The sequence below is a fragment of the Polyodon spathula genome, chromosome 11, assembly GCF_017654505.1.
Source record: "Polyodon spathula isolate WHYD16114869_AA chromosome 11, ASM1765450v1, whole genome shotgun sequence".
Taxonomy (NCBI): domain Eukaryota; kingdom Metazoa; phylum Chordata; class Actinopteri; order Acipenseriformes; family Polyodontidae; genus Polyodon; species Polyodon spathula.
In genome coordinates this window covers 13,606,290-13,626,974 of record NC_054544.1, presented here as the reverse complement: position 1 = coordinate 13,626,974, position 20,685 = coordinate 13,606,290, and the positions used below count along the sequence as shown (strand labels likewise).

Genomic DNA, 20,685 nt, shown 5'->3' with positions numbered 1-20,685 from the left:
TAAAGAGTACATAAATAAATGGGTTTAAATAGAAGTCAGAACCAGCCCCCCTTCTTGGGAGTCGCCAGTCGAAGTCTTTGAAGATCAAGCCGGCCCAGGCTTGAGACTTGTACCTGTGATCGTAATCAGTATTTAAATTAGCAAAGCAATTCATACATAATCAAGGGTACTCAGCCCGAGGTAACAACCGCTCTCTATGCCATAAAATAAAACAGTTATGTGGTGTCATGGTAAAAACACTTACAAAACAAAAGGTCCTTTGAACATCAAAAGAACTGGTTCTTATCCTCTGTTACAGACAGACCTTTTGGCTGTGTGCGAGGTTACACAGGAGGAGAAATAATTAATGATTTTTTCTTTCCTACTTATAACAAGAGAATTGTGACATGATTATTACAATATTTAAAATTTTACACATATGTGATACATATGTACATAGGTACAGACTTTTACCTTTTACTAAATCTTAATAATTGTTTGCCTGTAAACTGGTTTTGTTTTATTTTGTATCTTTTCTGCTTAAAGGTATCTCCAGCAAAGCCTCCCCAGCACACCCAGAGCACTGGCGGGAGGCGGAGGAGAGGGATGAGCGATGACCCTGATGAGAAGAGGCGAAAGTTTTTGGAGCGGAACCGAGCTGCTGCAACAAGATGCAGACAGAAAAGAAAAGTTTGGGTTCAGTCTCTAGAAAAAAAGGCCGAAGATATGAGTTCAGTAAATGGGCAGCTACAGGTGAGGATAAACATCCTCTTGGGAACAAAATAGCAAAAAAATTATTGTGATTAAGCAGTGTTACAGCTTGACAGTGATTACTAGCAGATTGATTCCTCATTGCCAATAAATGTCTGTCTCCATATGTCACCAGCTGATGAGCATATCCTTTCTACTGCCTGAGCAATTTAAAGCATGCCCTTAAAAATCTCTAAGGAAAATTTGTCTTTTTGAACCTTCATTTTGTAGAAAGCAATTAGGATACCATGCTGACAATTTCGAAACAGTTCACATACCTGTTTTCACTCGATGCGGCAGAAAAAAAGAAAGTAAAACTTGTGTTCCAGGCAGACGATTTAATTAGATGACTATGTTTATTTTGTGTGTAGCGTCCAGTATTCCTGAATTAGACCTGACAGAAAAAAAGCAAATAGATATTTTTAGAACTTGCACTTCACTGCCTTCAGTTGGATCTCTTGAAGTTGCTCCAGTCACTTTTTACATGTGTAGATTAAAGAGTTAAACTAATGAAAGTGGATGTAGAAAGGGAAACCATCTACCTCAGGGTGCCTGAAGCAGAGTTGTTAAGTGTGAAGAACAGAGTGCCTTGCACAGAAAATTGAATGTCAGAGAATTAAACTGTACTTTATTTGAAACCATTAATCAGACCAAAAATTCTGTAATAACTCCTTTGCTGACATGCCGGCATAGCTGATCAGCATAGTGGGCAGTAATGATCCATGATTACTTCAACATTATCCCTAACTGTATTTCTAATGAGGGATCCGACCTGCCTCAGGACAGAAGCACAAAGCTTCAAGGCTTAGAATACAAAAAAAGAAAATAAACTTGTTTTGGCTTATATTTAACATATTTAAGGTTTTAAGTTAATCCTTATCTGTTGTAGAACATTTAAGTGCAGACTTCACATAATGTATAGCTGTAATACAGTACAGCTGTAGTTATTTAATTTTAAAGTAAAGATGTGGGTGGAAGTTGTTGCATATACATATACACATATTGATACTCCTTATTTCTGTTTTACATTAACTTGTTTGTTGAGATGCTAAAATAAATACAAAGTAGTGTATAAATGTATGTATGTATGTTTTGTTTCTGTCTGTAAAGGATCGTATTTCTCTCCTCATCACCTCAGTAATTTTTTGTTTCGTTTTACTAAATAAAGTTTTATAATCATTCAGTATTGGTTAAGCATAAATAAAAGTTGTTTACATTTTTAATCTCCTCTCTAGTCTAATCCGTTATTTTTTCTTTTTTTTTTATTTGTAAATCAGCCCTTCTAATCAGAGAGAGAGAAAGAACTTGTATTTAATATATAAATATTCTGAGCCCATTAAACAGCTGTGGGATGTAAGCATAGTCGGCACTGTATTGAGACAGATTAGACTTCAAACAGCAGTGTTCAGAATATGAGGTCATTTTAAAAGCTGCACTGATTTGGTAGGACGAGAAAGAGTAAAAAACAGATGTACTAAAGCAGGTTGGCTGTATTTACACTAGCAGATTAAGTTGGTTTAGACTTTAAAATGGAGTGCAAGTATCTTTTATGTGCCAGGGATGTGTCTCAGCTGCTTTCAACCCGGTTAAAGTCACCTTCACGATAATATACACCTCTTAATGCAAAATGCTTGCCTCCCAAGGGGGTTCTAATGACAGTGGAGTGTAAATCTTAGCCGCATCTTAGTGACAACATGAGAAATCTTCTTCTGACATTGTGTCTTTAACCTGTTTCAGGTCCATTAAAGAACTGTAATTAAATTGCATGAACAATATAATTTACTTGTTTTAGTTTTACTTTAAATTTGCTAGTTGTTTTTCATTATTGTGTTTTTAAGGAAACCAAGCAAGTATAGTTCTTTGAATCGAGTTCACCAGTATTCTTTAAAAAATACCATGGGCTATTTGCATCTCTCTGTGGCTTTTTATCTTTTAAATACATATTCATTTTATTTTTATTTAGTGCTGGGACAAATGTCCAAATATTTGAATAACTGTTTTTTGACATGTATTTGGATACAAAAATCAGATCTTCGTATTTGCTAGAAATGACAAAAATATCTTGCACTTATTTACCGCCTCGAAAGAAGTTGAGCGACAGTTTAAAAAATGGCAAATGAAAAAGCGCTCTGTGTGAATAAATTAAAAAAAAAAAAAAAAAAAAAAAAAAAACACCACATGATCAACAAAGCAGCTTGAACCACTATTAAAAGGTTTAGACAGCAAAAAGTAAACAAACCATGCAGTGATCTCTATAGATAGCCATCTGGGTCAAAAAAGCGTCAATCACATGGAACAGAAAAAAAGCAAGCATGTCATTCTGAAGTACCTCGCTTAAACAGTGCCCAACTTTCTGGAAATGTTGTGTGGAATGTAGTAAACGTTTGCTTGTTCAGCTGCAAAAAGGCACAAGTAAACTTAATGTTATTACTTTATGAAAACGTGTCTATGGCCACTGTTTACTGTGTAAAAACGGCAGTGGCAAGAAATAAAAAGAAAAAAAATTCACTTTTTTGGGGAATAAACAAAACAATGTTTAACTTGAACTGCTGTTTCGCATCCTTTGTTTTGTAGTTAATTCACTGGGGTAAAGTAAGGCCTACACAACGTTTTCTTTACTCATGGGATATTTTACATATTGTAATGCCTTGTTGTAAAATAAAGGCACACACATTCAAGCAAAATGTATTTTAACTGGCGTACTAAGGAACACTTAATATAATTGCATGAGTTATGATGCATTGCAAGGCAGTATTAAGAGGTTACTGATGCCAAAATAAGGTTTAAATGTATATAGTAGATATCTTAAAAAATAAATTAAGCAATTGCCCCAATACAATGTATAATATAATCCTTTGTCAAAAAAAAAAAACAACAAAATAATTTGACTAACCCACCAAACCATATATCTAAGACATAGTCCATTGGGGAGTATACTGCTAAGGGGTTAATTTTAATAAAATACAGCAACATGCATTAATTCCTTGTTCTATGGACCAGTGGGGCATGTCTGACCATATGATTCAATAGTACCATAGGAGAGGGAAATGATATAGAAAAGGCAGTGTTGTGGTTTGTTTCTTGTTGTTCAATTCAATTAAATTTGGTTATAGCCTGTTAACACTATGTAACACAATTTTTGTTCCTGGGTAGTAAGTGTTATTTCCTAATGGCTTATGCCTCAAAAGTATTGAAAATGGCTATTATTCCCCACAAACTTTGCTTTTGTGACCAGGACAGTGATAGTAAATACAGTATAATCATAAATCTTGAAAAACTACTCACTTCTAAATCTTTTGTAGTCATTTTTGTATTACTTTAGTATAAATACATGTTAATTTGGATTCATATGTTGTTTTTTTCTGACTTTATGTGAACGAAAAGACACACATTTGCCCGTTTTCCCATTGGAAATAGTGATATTTTGAAATATCACTGTCCTGGTCACAAAAGCAAAGTTTGTGGGGAATAATAGCCATTTTCTATACTTTTGAGGCATAAGCAATTAGGAAATAACACTTACTACCCAGGAACAAAAAAAATAAAATAAATGTGTTACACGGTGTAATGAAACATTTGAATTTGCTGCTGAAAGAGTAATGCCTACATTCCCTATGAGGTCTAAAAAAATGTATTAAAAAAGCGGTGCATACTTAGACGTATTAAACTTGAACTTATCAGTGCAGTTTCTTGTACTGGATGTGCAAAGTAGGCCAGTCTTTGCTGGGGACTCTGAAGGGGGCATCGCGTTGGCTGTGGCGCTCCTGTGGGTCATGTAAGGAAAACCGGCAGGGACTGTTTCTCCTCATCGCACTACAGTGAACCGTGCTGACCAGACACCCAGGGAATTCAAGGGCAGACACGTGCAGGGCTGCCCTTTGTTCTCCAGAGGTCGGTAGCTCGCTGACTTCCGCCCTCGAGTTGCTGGGTGAAAATGGAAGCTAGTTTGCTTGTAGGATCGTAGGACACCCACTGAACCTTCGGGTCTCTAGAGCCATGTGGGGAATTTCTGTGGTGAGGGGGGAAAAGTGATTGGGCATTCCACATTAGGGAAAAAAAATGATAATTGTGTACACAATTTTTTTTTTTTTTAAACTTGAACATGTGAGGAAGTAAAAAATACAAGTTCAACACCACACTATTTCTTGAAAATGGTGTAATAACTAGAAAAACTTTTTCTTCTTCTTTCTCTTGCAGAATGAAGTCACCCTGCTGAGAAATGAAGTGGCTCAGCTGAAACAGCTTCTTCTGGCTCATAAAGATTGCCCCGTAACCGCCATGCAGAAGAAATCTGGCTATCACAGTGAGTAATGTTCCATTACCCATAGCCTTAGGCAGTTTACATGAAATACTGCCAACATGAGTTAACTGTGAGAAGAACATGCTTTGCTGTGAAATGTGAAATTTGAGATGTTCTCCATGTTTCTACATAACCCAAAGGCTATATTTTAAAATGCATAAAATAATTATATTCTATAGAAAATACAGTATATATTATTATCACTGTCATTGTAACAACCAGCGTGATCAAATCACACAGGTAAACAAAAAAAAAAAGTGGAACAGGTTGCATTTAACATTTATTACTTCAATCAAGTTTTAATGGAAAGTTTACTTTGCTGCTTTTACAGTGTGTGTGTGTGTGTGTGTTTGATATATACAGTGCCTTGCAAAAGTATTCAGACCCCTGACCAATTCTCTCATATTACTGAATTACAAATGGTACTTTGAAATTTTGTTCTGTTTGATATTTTATTTTAAAACACTTAAACTCAAAATCAATTATTGTAAGGTGACATTGGTTTTATGTTGGGAAATATTTTTAAGAAAAATTAAAAACTGAAATATCTTGCTTGCATAAGTATTCAACCCCCACACATTAATATTTGGTAGAGCCACCTTTCGGTGCAATAACAGCTTTAAGTCTTTTGGGGTAAGTATGTACCAGCTTTGCACACAGTGGCGGAGTGATTTTGGCCCATTCTTCTTGGCAGATTTGCTCCAGGTTGTTCAGGTTGGTTGGACGACGCTTGTGGACCGCAATTTTCAAATAGTGCCACAGATTCTCAATGGGATTGAGATCAGGACAGGACTGGGCCACTGTAGGACATTCACCTTTTTGTTCTTGAGACATTCCAATGTTGCTTTGGCCTTGTGCTTGGGATCATTGTCTTGCTGAAAGGTGAATTTCCTCCCAAGCTTCAGTTTTTTAGCGGACTGAAGCAGATTCTCTTGCAGTATTTTCCTGTATTTTGCTCCATCCATTCTTCCTTCAATTGTAACAAGATGCCCAGTCCCTGCTGATGAGAAGCATCCCCACAGCGTGATGCTGCCATCACCATACTTCACTGTAGGGATGGTGTGTCTTGGGGCATGGGCAGTGTTAGGTTTGCGCCACACGTAGCGCTTTGGGTTTTGGCCAGAAAGCTCTATCTTGGTCTCATCTGACCACAGAACTTTTTCCCACATCGCAGCTGGGTCACTCTCATGCTTTCTGGCAAACTCCAGACGTGCTTTCAGGTGGTACTTTTTGAGTAACGGCTTCTTTCTTGCCATCCTCCCATACAGGCCAGTGTTATGCAGAGCTCTTGATATGGTTGACTGGTGCACCATTACTCCACTCTCAGCCACTGAACTCTGTAGCGCCTTCAAAGTGATTGTTGGCCTCTCTGTGGCTTCTCTCACAAGTCTCCTTCTTGTTTGAGCGCTGAGTTTGGAAGGACAGCCATTTCTTGGCAGTGCCTGGGTGGTGTGATGCAGCTTCCACTTCCTGATTACACCGTGTAACAATTTTTTTTTTCCTGGGTAGTAAGTGTTATTTCCTAATTGCTTATGCCTCAAAAGTACAGAAAATGGCTATTATTCCCCACAAACTTTGCTTTTGTGACCAGGACAGTGATATTTCAAAATATCACTATTTCCAATGGGAAAACGGGCAAATGTGTGTCATTTCGTTCACATAAAGTCAGAAAAAAAACAACATATGAATCCAAATTAACATGTATTTATACTAAAGTAATACAAAAATGACTACAAAAGATTTAGAAGTGAGTAGTTTTTCGAGATTTACGATTATACTGTATTTAGTAATATGTATTTAGAATAATAGCCATTTTCTATACTTTTAAGAACATAAGAAAGTTTACAAACGAGAGGAGGCCATTCGGCCCATCTTGCTCGTTTGGTTGTTAGTAGCTTATTGATCCCAAAATCTCATCAAGCAGCTTCTTGAAGGATCCCAGGGTGTCAGCTTCAACAACATTACTGGGGAGTTGATTCCAGACCCTCACAATTCTCTGTGTAAAAAAGTGTCTCCTATTTTCTGTTCTGAATGCCCCTTTTTCTAAACTCCATTTGTGACCCCTGGTCCTTGTTTCTTTTTTCAGGCTGAAAAAGTCCCTTGGGTCGACACTGTCAATACCTTTTAGAATTTTGAATGCTTGAATTAGGTCGCCACGTAGTCTTCTTTGTTCAAGACTGAACAGATTCAATTCTTTTAGCCTGTCTGCATATGACATGCCTTTTAAGCCCGGAATAATTCTGGTCGCTCTTCTTTGCACTCTTTCTAGAGCAGCAATATCTTTTTTATAGCGAGGTGACCAGAACTGAACACAATATTCAAGATGAGGTCTTACTAGTGCATTGTACAGTTTTAACATTACTTCCCTTGATTTAAATTCAACACTTTTCACAATGTATCCGAGCATCTTGTTAGCCTTTTTTATAGCTTCCCCACATTGTCTAGATGAAGACATTTCTGAGTCAACAAAAACTCCTAGGTCTTTTTCATAGATTCCTTCTCCAATTTCAATATCTCCCATATGATATTTATAATGTACATTTTTATTTCCTGCGTGCAGTACCTTACACTTTTCTCTATTAAATGTCATTTGCCATGTGTCTGCCCAGTTCTGAATCTTGTCTAGATCATTTTGAATGACCTTTGCTGCTGCAACAGTGTTTGCCACTCCTCCTACTTTTGTGTCGTCTGCAAATTTAACAAGTTTGCTTACTATACCAGAATCTAAATCATTAATGTAGATTAGGAATAGCAGAGGACCTAATACTGATCCCTGTGGTACACCGCTGGTTACCACACTCCATTCTGAGGTTTTTCCTCTAATCAGTACTTTCTGTTTTCTACATGTTAACCACTCCCTAATCCATGTATATGTGTTTCCTTGAATCCCAACTGCGTTCAGTTTGAGAATTAATCTTTTGTGCGGGACTTTGTCAAAAGCTTTCTGGAAATCTAAATAAACCATGTCATATGCTTTGCAATTATCCGTTATGGATGTTGCATCCTCAAAAAAATCAAGCAAGTTAGTTAGGCACGATCTCCCTTTCCTAAAACCATGTTGACTGTCTCCCAGTACCCTGTTACCATATTTTGAGGCATAAGCAATTAGGAAATAATACTTACTACCCAGGAACAAAAATTGTGTTACATAGTGTTATTGATCCAGCTGTGCTCACTGGGATATCCAAACACTTGGATATTATTTTGTACCCTTTCCCTAATCTATGCATTTGTATTACTTTATCTCTAACTTCTGTAGAATGCTCTTTGGTCTTCATTTTCCTTCAGATTCACAGCCTTACCAATGATCCTTCAACAGTGGGGTTTTTATCCAGAAAATGTGACAGCAACTTTAATGGTTCACAGGTGGAGGCCAATGGTAAGGTAATTGTGTCCTCGTTAAGGCAATTTCTTTCATCGGTTCAAACTGGGAGCTTCCACAGCACAGGGGTTGAATACTTATGCAAGCAAGATATTTCAGTTTTTTATTTTTTTTAAAAATATTTCCCAACATAAAACCAATGTCACCTTACAATAATTGATTCTGAGTTTCAGTGTTTAAAAATAAAATATCAAACAGAACAAAATTTCAATGTACCATTTGTAATTTGGTAATATGAGAGAATTGGTCAGGGGTCTGAATACTTTTTGCAAGGCACTTGTATGTGTGTTAGTGTAGTGTGTGTATATATATATATATCATATATATATATAGATATAGATATATATATGTTAATACATTTTCAAAGTGGAAGAATAATAAATCATTTATTAAAAAAAAAAAAAAAAAAGGTTCCATAAATGATTATACATTATGATAATTTGGGATAGCTGCATTATTTAGGAGCTGTTTAAAAAATGGGTTGTTACATGTTTTGTCTATGTATCTGCATGTGTTGTATTGTATACAATAGTTTGATTCTATAATCTAAACCAGGGGTTTTCAACTGGGCGTACTTCTAAGGGTCATAGAGTGTACGCAGGAGGACGACTCAGGAATGCACAAATATAAATTAAAGTAAAAGAAAATAATGATCTTTAATTGATTTAACGGTATTATATGTTCTCTAAACAATCTTTGTTTAGCAGCTCAAAGTGAAAAAATAACAACTCAGAATCTATCACGTCCACATTTTCCACCTGTACGCGCGATTTCAATTGAGTTGATTTCCATTCTGTTATATATTGGTGAAGTAGGTGTCTGTCGATTGTGCCTATAGATGGCATTCTGTGCTGCTTATGATCTTTGCTGTTTTCAGCTTCTCATATCAGTGAAGCACAATGTTTCTGCTTTTTTTTTTTTTTTAAGAAGTATGAACGATCCGGTAAACGTAAATAGTAATCACAATACTCATACTTTGACGTTTTTTGTTTTATTTATAACTGCGGCTGCATTTTAGTAACAGCAGAAGTGGCCGGTTGTATATGTTTTCTAGGTTTGAAATGGTTACATTTCTTATTTGCTAAAGAAAAACAAAGAAAACACAAGAGTACAGAAAGTACAAAGTGACAAATTTGTACAGAGTTTATTTGGATAATTTGACTGTTGGCTTTAATAAAACAAAAACCTAATTTATTATTAGTTACAGTTTTATACTGAGGTTCATGTTTTTGATGTTGTAAACATTTTAAATGGCACACATAATTATGCTGAGTTGGGAAGTAAATGATACTGTGATAAACATTTACAGTGCAGGCTATTTTGTATTATTTATAATGATTTTGCCAAATAGAAAGCAAATAAGAGCGTTTCTAAAGGGATCCCTTAGTACTGTTTTTTAATTTTGTGCATCCAAAGGCATGTAATTAAGTTTAAGAATGTATTTTTTTTTTTTTTTCTTAGCAGATGCCCTTATCCAGGGTGATTTACAATTGTTACAAGATATCACATTATTTTTATGTACAGTTACCCATTTATACAGTTGGGTTTTTTAAATGGAGCAATCTAGGTAAAGTACCATGCTCAAGGCTACAGCAGCAGTGCCCCCCACCTGGGATTGAACCCACAACCCTCTGGTCAAGAGTCCAGAGCCCTAACCATTACTAAGCCCACTGTTTGCTATGTTGTCTTTAAACCAGCAGTTTGTCAGTCCCAGACTGTTGTGAACATTTATATATTAAATAAACTGGGAAAAAAATTAATGTGTTAATGAGATTATTCTGCCTTTTATTGCAACTATGAGCATAAATTGTAAAGAGTACTTTAGCTGAAACCTTCCAACAGAAGGGGTACAGTTTCAAAATAAAGATTGAAAACCCCAGATCTAAACTAACAGTGGTTTGGGATTTGATATACAATTCTCCAAACAGCTGTTGCTTCCATAAACAAATGTATAATAAACAACAGAACTGAGAATTCACAAAACAACATTCATAATATATACTGTAACACATATCTTTTGGTGTTAGAATTTAATGATGTTTTGGGATATGTGTGAATGTATAGATGGTATCTGCCATATGTAGCCACTTCATTTCAATTTGCTACTGTCAGTGGAGCTGGAAAGAAAAAGAGTTTTGCACCATTTTGTAGCAGTTCCGCAGGTGCTTGTGATAAAAATTAATGGCCGACAGCTTTAAATAGTCATTGTAAGCATTTTTATAAGAAAAGGCAATATTTTTTCATTTTAAAGAATCCAGCAATCAAGCAGCCCTCCATCCTTGGTGCATTTAGAATATTGATTTTGTCAGCTTTGTGCTCATAACTCAAGAGCCCTTTTGATCTTCAATCAGTTTAACAACTTGGGGAACCACATTTTGTCTCAGTGTCACAACTTTCTGGAATATGCTGGTGACTTACATTGACAATGATTGCATCCAAAATTAGTCAATTATAGCGCCTAGCCTGACGAGTTTTTTTTTTTTTTTTTTTTTAATTATTATTTTGAAAGTCAGCTGTGCACTACAGTGCCTATTATGCATGCCTATTGTTAACCATAGAACTGACATGACTCTTAAAAATAATGGGACTGACAGCGCTTGAGTTACAGTAGACTGTCAGATACAGACCTCATTTTATGTGGTCTCAATTGTTGATTTTTTTTTTTTTTTTTTTTTTTTTGGTTTTTATGTGCTCAAAGCAACTATCCTTGATAGTGGTGGAGAGGGGAGGGGATCACCAAGAATCGACTATGTAACTTGCAAGCTTTATATCAGTGAAACCTAAATTACATATGATATAGTCCTAGAGTTTGGTTATCCAGTGCACTTTTGTATTAGTATTATCTGTGTGGAAATATATTATTCACAATGAAGGTAAAACTGTTTGCATATTAAAGCAATAATATTCAATAAGATGACTTTCAAGCGATTTACTTTTTTTTTTTTTTTATCTTAGCCTTTTAATGATATTTGCAACTGGCTATTGCCTTGCTTGCAGGCCTTTGTTTTGTTTTGTTTTTCTGTGTTTTTCACATTTTTGTTGTCTTCAGCAACAATCATTGTTACCGTTCAAAATTAACTCCACTATCATACAACTGTATTCACATTTATAAAAAAAAAAAAAAATTAAGATAGCTTTGCTGTTATTTTTCTAATTCCTTTGCTGCTACAGTAGCGATGCAACCCAGCATATCCTTCTAGCCAGGAGAGAGAGAGAGAGAGAGAGAGAGAGAGAGAGAGACTCCTGGGTCCTCAAGCTTTCTCGAGCCTTGCCTGTTAACATATTTAATCATCCAGCTGAGACATAGTCGTGGCAGGTGGGATGAAATTATCCAGCATATCCATGTAGATAAGCAGAACCCTATTCTTCTCCATTGGCAGGCACTGCTCCCATCTGCTGATACAAATGAAAAAGGTGTAATACTGCCCTGGGACCTCCAGCACACATACTGTAGGACACAGTATAATGTAGCACATGTCCCATAACTCTCCACTGGTAACAGATGTAATTGTAATAATTATATAAAGAAAAAAAAAAAACACTTAGCATGACTTGGATGTAGATAAGCTCTAGACGATTTATTGTGCAAAGAAAAAATATTATAACACTTTTGACGCACATTTCTGCTTAAATCATTGAATGAATGGTTTGGGAATGTACCCAATAGTATGCATTTTAAAGTAATTGTATTATTACCTACATAAAAAATATGTCTATTTCACTTTCTAAAATATCAAATGAAACCATTAATTACCAAGTGTCATTTAAATGGACTTTTTTTGTCATAAGCAGTATTAATTATCTTACTGGGTCTGCATTCCTTTACGAGTCAGTACATGTGCAGGTTTTTTTTTTTTTTATTTGGATCCAATTAATTTGCTGCAACTGCCGAACAGCTGGTGGCATTTAGACTCCCAAGTATTGCTTATTCTCCTGTGTGAGCATCATTAGAATCAGGTGCTTTAATCATCTGTCTCTGCAGTCGCTGGCAAGATAACGAAAAACAAATGAAAACAATTTGCGATTGTTTGCAGCCCATTACGTGGCAAAGCAGTAATGTAGTTTAATGAAGTTGTTTTAGATTCCATGATATTCAGTGTTTGTATATGAGTTCAGTTCAATATCCCTAATGGCTTGTTTTGGAGACACTGATCGGCAACAATCAAAAGGCTCCCTATTAGTATGTTTTATGAAAATTGATGGAAATCTTGAGTACATGTAACTATTTATTGATATATAAATGTTTTTAAGACGTATGGTTTTGTTTTGTCTAATTTAGTGGTTTATCAGTGATCTCTTAATACCTTACAGACTTAACTTGTCAAATCAGTGAACATTATAAAGTCCATTCTATATATATAATTTGCTTGTTTTTTTTTTAACTTCTAGATGCTGATAAAGATGATAGTTCAGAAGACATCTCTGTGCCAAGTAGCCCTCAAAAAGAGGCAATCCAACACAGTTCTGTCAGTACTTCCAATGGAGTCAGTTCTACTTCACTGGCCGCCACAGTCCTCACTCAAATGGCAGACCAGAGTACAGAGCCAATGAAAACACTAATAGTCGCGGCTCCACCCTCCCAGTCTCAGCCCTCAGGAAGTTGATTGGATGGAGCTTGAAGTCATGTTTTCACATCTAACTGTAAAAAGGGAAATGGGAACTTCCATCCTTCACCATTTAGGAGAAAGCTTTTTTTTCTTTGTTATGTTTCCTGAATTCAAAGCAGCAAACATAACTTAATTGGAGCAAATGGAGATGCTTGAGAGCAAATGCCAGTTTCTTTGCAAAATTCAACTGAATGTCTTTTTCTCATCAATTTTAATGTTTGCCACATATTTGTAAAGAAAACAGAAATCTGTGGTTATTTACATTTGTCACTGCTGAAAATTTTTAGAAATATAAATTTAGGATTAACAGAACTGCATAATTGATGTGACATTCCTACCAAACTGTTCCAGGGCTCATGTTTGCTTTATGTAATTACAATAACACTGCTAGTCTACAGTATGAAAGATAACTCCACAAAGTACTTAGACCACAGTTTCAGTAAAGAAAAGCGAACACCATGCCAAACAGAAGATCAGCAAACTAATCTTGTGTTAATATACATATACTTTCCTGTATGTATGCCCATTTGTATTTATTTATTGGAATGAGACACTAAACCAATTTAATGTATATTCTATTTGTAAAGTTTTATTGTAGAGTTATGATTTATAAAGCTTATCTGAGAGAAAAAGACATGAGATTTAGTAGTAACTATGTTTAATTCCTTTGCATTTTCCAATTTTACATATGCAGGTGAAGAGTTTTCATTTTTTTTATTTGTGTTTGTCTATCACTTGTAAATGTGGTCAGCTTTTAGTACTGCATTTTAATACCTGTCTTGTTACACTGTATAAGGACTTGGGCTGAAAAAACAGCTCATGTTTTGTAAGTATGAGTGGTTTGGTTGCTTGTAGCTGTAACTCTGTTTTGGTTGAATGTTCGAAGTTGTCTCAACCTGTAATAGTCTTAAAGAGGAACTCTGGTTTAAATAATGTATGTTTAAGAGTGAGTTTTGACTAGCATTCCATGTGCAGTTTGATGTTAAAGATTAGGTGATTTGTAGGTATATGTTTTTTCTCATTATCCAAACATCTGTAGATGTTGAGTTTACTAAGTGTGCCATGAATGTTTCTTATTAAATTGATATTCACAGACTTTTCTTTGTAATAGAAAAATTAGAAATGAAAAGTATGTGCCCCAGTCGTGCGCTTTTACCTTGTATAAAATTACTGAAGTTATGTTTTGTAATTTTTTTTTTTTATTTTTTTTTTCATTTGTAGACATTGCTTCAGCTGGTATTAAAATAACTATCTGGGTTAGTAGTGTTGACAGATTGCACTGTTAAAGCAAGTTCTCGATGTTGCTTCGTTTGAACTATCTCATTCAAAGTGGTGTAAAAATTGTGTTAATGACATAATGAAGGGCACACTGTATGTAAACATTCCAGAGAAGATGCACGTTTTCTTTTAATGTATTCCTTTAGATGCGGTGGTAGAGGCCCAGTTATTGTGCTTAGTGACTTTTGTTACCAGAGGATTGATCTTAAAAGTCCAGATCATTTTTTATGATAGTTAATATAAAATGTTTAAAAAAAACACACACACACATTAAAAGGACAATGTTACAGGGTTTGATAAATATGATTAGAAAAACTGCATAATCAATATAATATATTTGCCTTTCAGCTTTACAATCAATTATAATTTTACTACTGTGTAGTTTTGTAAGCCATGCTGCATTTCTTCTAAGCCCTTATATTGAAAAGTACATGTATTAACAGGTAATTTGTACTGTCACTTTTGTGTGCTATTTGCATGAATAAATTCTCTAAGAGAATTAAACCTATTATTAAACCGAAGTCTCAGTTAGGTCCGTATCATTTATCATGTTGACCCACCTTGAGTAATAACCAGGTTCATCACTGGTCTTATACATGCTTAAATTTGGTATTTTAAAAACAGGGTTTGATGTTAATGGCAAGTGTAGTGAAATTGCTGTATAAAATACCATTAATGTATTTAAAATGTTGTAATAAAAAAATAAAAAAACTTTTCATATATGTTCAAAAAATTGACAGTAGTTGTGTTTTTTGTATATTCGTTTTGTATTTTGTTTGTTTGTTAAACATTTGGCAGCTTCACTAACGCCAGTGTTCACAGTATAACTATGCATTCTATTCCAGTGTTCCATTCTTATTGTATAACCCTGCCATCTTGTGGATTTTTAGAGAAATGCAGTATTTGCCCACTGTGTGGTTTATCTGTTTATCACAGTGCGTGGAGCTTGTATGAATTTGCACTTACAACTGCTATTCTCACACATCCAAAACGCGTTGGTGCTGTAAAGGTACAGAGAATAGCAATACAAATATCTGGCGTACAATTAAAAAAAAAAAAAAAAAGTTTTCTTACCGGTACGTTAAATTCATGAATCATTCAAAGTTTTTTTTTTTTTTTTTTTTTAAAAGCTCTACTTTTTTTTTTTCTTAAAAAATCTTATTGAATTGATTTTTGTTTCTGTTTCGATACAACTAGTTCACCTACCACGAATAAATACGTTACAGATACAATAAAGATAGATAGATAGATAGATAGATAGATGAAGCAGTGCTTTTCTGTTCATCACACAATAATCTACTAAATCTACAAAATCCATGTCCAACAAATAATGATATATATATTTGGCGACAATACAAAATATTTGGAGAAACTAATTTGAATAGGCCTGATTAATGTTCTTGGAATTCATGGAAATGGTTTAAACGTTGTCATCCTGCATGTTTTGACGAAATTATTGCAATTATAAAGTAAACTGTTAACTGCAGAAGAAAAACAGCAAATTGTATTTAAGTGAGGAATACCAACTTGTATGGCCTTTTGTGAAATTGTTCAAAACGTTTATGTGCTGCTGTACACAGGTGATATATGGGAGACCCGGGATAGTTGTAACACCTTGAATTTCTCCAATCAGAAGCAAGCTAGAGTGTCACCACTCATTCGGCACGTGCTCAGTTCAAGTCTCTATAGGGTTGCCTGGCGTGTTTTTTTTTCTTTTTTGGGGTGGGGGTGGGGGGGTGTTTTTAGGTGTTGCCACTAAGTCAGTGATTCTGAATGGGCACTAATACCATTTGACTTTGATACCGTTATATTATTTGACTTTATATAAACAGAACAGCTAAACATTGACATCACATATAAACAGCAGGCCTATGTCCCATCAAAAGTCTATGTCGGCGGTGCCTTGAAATACACTTATCGTATGTGTTATATTTTATAGCGGGTTATTATTAAAGTCCAGAAATGATGGTCAAGACAGATCCATTAATATATTTATTTACAAATTGATCTACAGATTGATATATATATATATATATATATATATATATATATATATATATATATATATATATAATCATCAAATGTTGTTTAATCTTGATATATTTTTACTCAGAGTTTAGATTTTTTTCGTTACAATTGTCTTAATGTTTTGTATTTCTATTTTTTCTACACCATAGATTTTGAATAAATGTTAGGTGTTATTATTACTGTTGACACAGAATGAAAATACAGTGCCAGGTTTTGAGGAAAAAATGTTGGTATCATCATATTGGTCAACCCCACAAGATTTAGAAGTGTCTCTTAAGCACTCATTCTCGTTTATTTGTATCATTGTGTAATTTATACGATGCAGTATAGCACTCTTCTGAAACAGATACTTTCGAAATGAATTGATAAGTTTACCAGGCACAAGAAAGACCGGTGAAAACGAAGTGTACGTAACCCAATTTCAGTCCAGAATAATCATTTTAACAGTCTTCTGTAAAGCGAAGGATTAAACTTGTGGAAAACATGTTGGTCATAAAAGTTTTAATCTCCCCGTGGCAGGTCGATGACATCTATTTCGTTTGCTTGGTAAGTTCCAGTTCTGGAGCTGTTCGAGTTATACCCACAGTTATAATCCAATGGGAAGCCAGCACAAACTGTACAAGTGTCATTCCTGTTCTGGCAGTACATCACACTTTCAGTAGATCTTTTTTTGTTATTTTTATAAATGATTACAGAAACAACAACTACCAATATACCTAGTAATGCCACAGCATTCCCCACGCTGAAATACAGTATCATAGCCTGGGGGTCTGGAGGAAAACTTATTTCATCTTTTGTGACAACTCCAACGCACAGATCTCTTGAAGCAACATGACATACTCTTTCGTTGACAACGCTTTCCACACAAATAAAATAGGGTGTCGAGGGTCTAAGGTCACGCAAATCACAAACATGTCCTTGTTTGATATTTATGAATCGACTAAATCTAGTCTCCCGGTCAAACTGATCATACATGATTCTAAAATAGACCAATTTACTGTAATTATTCTGTACACCCCATTTTATTCTTGCTGAACTGGAGGTGACTTCATCCGCAGAAATATTAATAATAGCAAACTGGTTATAGAAACATGCATCTTGAATCTCAGAGCCCTTTGTCTGCGGTTCTTTGTTCGAAGTTCTGGTGCTGACCAGCATGCCGGCAGTGGTTAGGATCTGTGGTGTTGCTTTGTTTAGTGGATCTTGTAATGTTGGTATGATAATGTGGCGTTTAGATTCATTTTTAATTATAGCGATGACAGTGCTTGCATCCGATGTCGTACGAGATGGTGTTGGCGTTGTCTGAATTTCTTTCAACTCTTCAGCTTTGGAATGTGTTATTCTCCGGTTTTCTGCATGTGTGGCTGTAAAGTATCCAGGATCATCAGCTGGCATCAAATCTGCACACTCTCTGTCTGTTTTTTTGATTTCTGCATTGCTTACAAAATCAAGATATTTCCCCATTAGGCTTTTTGGTTCCGCACACTTAATAAACACTGTCATGACTCGGAGTCTGTCCGAAGATGATTTTAGCCAGTCTTTCAGATGAATCAATTCGCAGTTGCATTGCCATGGGTTGTCGTTGAGTTTTAAACTGGATAGTTGAGCAGCGGCGCTGAACACATCGGGGTTTAAATAGGTAAGTTTGTTGTCATTTAGTTTTAAAATGTTAAGGGCCGGTACATTTTCGAATGCATTTTCATTCACGATGCTGATCTGGTTGTGGCTTAAGTCAATCTCTTCCACCTGTGGCGAGTTACTTAAAAAATGCGGCCCGATTGTAGAAATGCAGTTTCCATTCAGTTTCAGTGATGTTAGTCTGGCTAGTCCCGCAAAGGCGCCTGGATCGATCTCGAAAATGCCATTGTGACTTAAAGACAGTGTGTGTAGGGTTGTTAGGGTTTTAAAAACTCCCCTTCTCAAAACTGCGATGTTGTTCTTGTCGAGCTGTAAATTTGAAAGCGCAGGTAAATGCCGAAACACACCCTCGATCAAACTGGTTACCTTGTTTCCAGTAAAATTCAACTCTATAAGATTGCCCAGTCCTTTCAACGCGTTTCTGGTTATCGTGGAGATCCTGTTGTTTTCAAAATGTAAGAACTCTAGTTTTTGAAGATGAACAAATAAGCCATCTGTTATTGCAGATAAAGCATTCCCACTCAATCTCAGCTTGGTCAGACTTTCCAAATTATAAAACGCTCCTGCCATAACAGTGGATATGCGATTGTTGCTTAAGTCCAAATAATGGAGGCTTATGAGTCCAGTAAAAGTCTGTTTTTTAAGTTGAGAAACACGGTTATTCCCCAAATAAAGTTCGTTTACCTTTCCAAGAGACTCAAATGTGCCATATGGAATAGTAGCGATTGAATTATATTGTAAATCCAACCTTTTCAAGCCTGTATACAATGTAAAATCCGCAGCAGAAATGGAATTAATGAAGTTGCCTCCTAAACCAAGGTACTTCACAGATGCGTTCTCTGGGGGTTCAGGTACAGTATTCAATCCACCGTTGGCGCAAAACATGTTCAGATCTTGACATTTACAACTACCAGGGCAGGATGTCAGGACATTGCTCACCGAAATGTAAAAACAAAGAAAGAAAGTCACCAGTGAATTTGTCATTTTCTGTGAGCCTTCTTGGTGATCTCATATGTCCCAGGAGATTAGAGTTATTATGGTTTTCATCTAGGTGAACCCTTTTGATGTGTAGAGGATTGAGCATGCAGAAAATGTCATAAATTTCCATCCGTATATAGTGAGAATGTACAAGTCACTTCATCGAAAGTTTTTAATCCCCCCCCCCCCCCCCCCCCCCCCCCCCCCACCCCCCCCTCCCCAGTTTCAAAAAACGCCATGTCAAGTTTTTTTGCGGTACGTTCAATCATAAGGAGTTAAATACAATTGCTGCTGTTTTTTTTTTTTTTTTTTCTGCAGTTAACAGTACTGTTTACTTTATATATAATTGCAGTAATTTTGTCAAAACATGCAGGATGACAACGTTTAAACCATTTCCATGAATTCCAAGAACATTAATTAGGCCTATTCAGATTAATTTCTCCAAATATTTTGCATTGTCGCTTTAAAAAGATAAACATTTAACATGTATTTATTCGTGAAAAATGAACTCATTGTATCTAAACAGAAACAAAAATAAATTCAGTAAGATTTTTAAGGAAAAAATAAGGAGAGCTTTTAAATAAACAAACAAATCCAAAATAAACAAAGTAAATCCTTTTCAACAATAGAAAATTGTCTCATGAAGCACCAGTGTTAAAATAAATTTAAAGTGTAAATTAGTGTCTTAAATTTTGAACAGATATTCACAAATTCTTTTTAATATCAGTGAACTCTAATTTCTGCAATGATAGTAACAGCCTATTAATAATGACAATTGAACCATGAACATCTTCTGCATATTCACCACATTAGTTTATATATATATATATCACATTGTGTTAAGTAGTGTATCTTATGTATGAACACTTATCAGAGCGTATACAAGTGACATATTTGATTTAGCTGTCAGAAATTTGACTTTCAACTCAAATACCGCACTCACCACATACTTACAGTATTCATTTATTTGTATTTATTTATAAGCTTAAATTATCTTTATTTTTATTAAGCTTTTTAAATGCTTCGTGAAGGTGGCCCATGCAATTGTCTAAGACAGTTAATTGCATTGTTATATTTTTTGTTTGTTTTGTTTTTTTCGAAAAGTAAAATAAAAAAAATTAACAGAAAATACCTGTGTTGCTTGCCCAAAATAGAAACCAAACCCCGCTTGTCAAACTTATTAACCCCGAAATGGGATTAAAAAAAATATCAAAATGTGCAAAAACAATATATTTTTTCCAGTGTAAATTATAGATGTCAAAACATAGGCAGGTAACAAAATGCCCGTCTGAGGTTGAAGCCTGGTATATCATCATTTTCTCCTTACATTTTCACTCTATTGTAGTTTATTTTATGTCCAATCTATCTCAATATGCTCAATAATCACTTTTGAAATCTTAACATACGTAGGCTACTTATTCATGTTATAACATTTTTCTTAGAAACTAGTGTTCCAAAGTCTGCTGTAATTGAAAATTTTAAGTGCACAACTTTACTGAGAAATGTCAAATAACAACACTGTAACATTAAAATGATTATTATATTATTATAATACTAAATGTGAAAAAGAAAACATCAAATACAATGTTATGAATTCAGATAGTGTCACCAGACTTTTTACTGACAGTTTATAGAAAAAGGGACCAATTTTAAAGGCAAGTGCCAATTTTAGACAGGAACAAAATTATGGTAACTTTACACAATTAAAAGAAACTACCCAGAACGATCATTAAGTCTTCTTGCTT

At 35.1% G+C, this 20,685-nt stretch overlaps 2 protein-coding genes across 2 annotated transcripts in view; one reads left to right on the top strand and one right to left on the bottom strand.

Moving 5' to 3' along the window:
- The window catches only part of LOC121323264 (cyclic AMP-dependent transcription factor ATF-2-like), a 28,813-nt gene extending 13,784 nt beyond the window's left edge, over nt 1–15,029 (top strand). Inside the window, exons 10-12 of the mRNA XM_041264232.1 lie at nt 526–732; nt 4,927–5,032; nt 12,801–15,029. Of these exons, the coding sequence (XP_041120166.1) occupies nt 526–732; nt 4,927–5,032; nt 12,801–13,015 (528 nt within the window). The 3' untranslated portion in view covers nt 13,016–15,029. The remainder of the gene's footprint in view (nt 1–525; nt 733–4,926; nt 5,033–12,800) is intronic.
- A 1,419-nt stretch (nt 15,030–16,448) lies between these two features.
- Nucleotides 16,449–19,076, bottom strand: LOC121323415 (TLR4 interactor with leucine rich repeats-like). Its single transcript, XM_041264477.1, has one exon. The coding sequence runs from the start codon at nt 18,944–18,946 to the stop codon at nt 16,826–16,828; it is 2,121 nt and encodes a 706-aa protein (XP_041120411.1). The 5' UTR covers nt 18,947–19,076; the 3' UTR covers nt 16,449–16,825.
- Nucleotides 19,077–20,685: the final 1,609 nt, after the last annotated feature.

Coding starts and splice junctions, on each gene's coding strand:
- LOC121323415 (XM_041264477.1), bottom strand. CDS start 18,946: ATGACAAATTCACTGGTGACTTTCTTTCTTTGTTTTTACATTTCGGTG.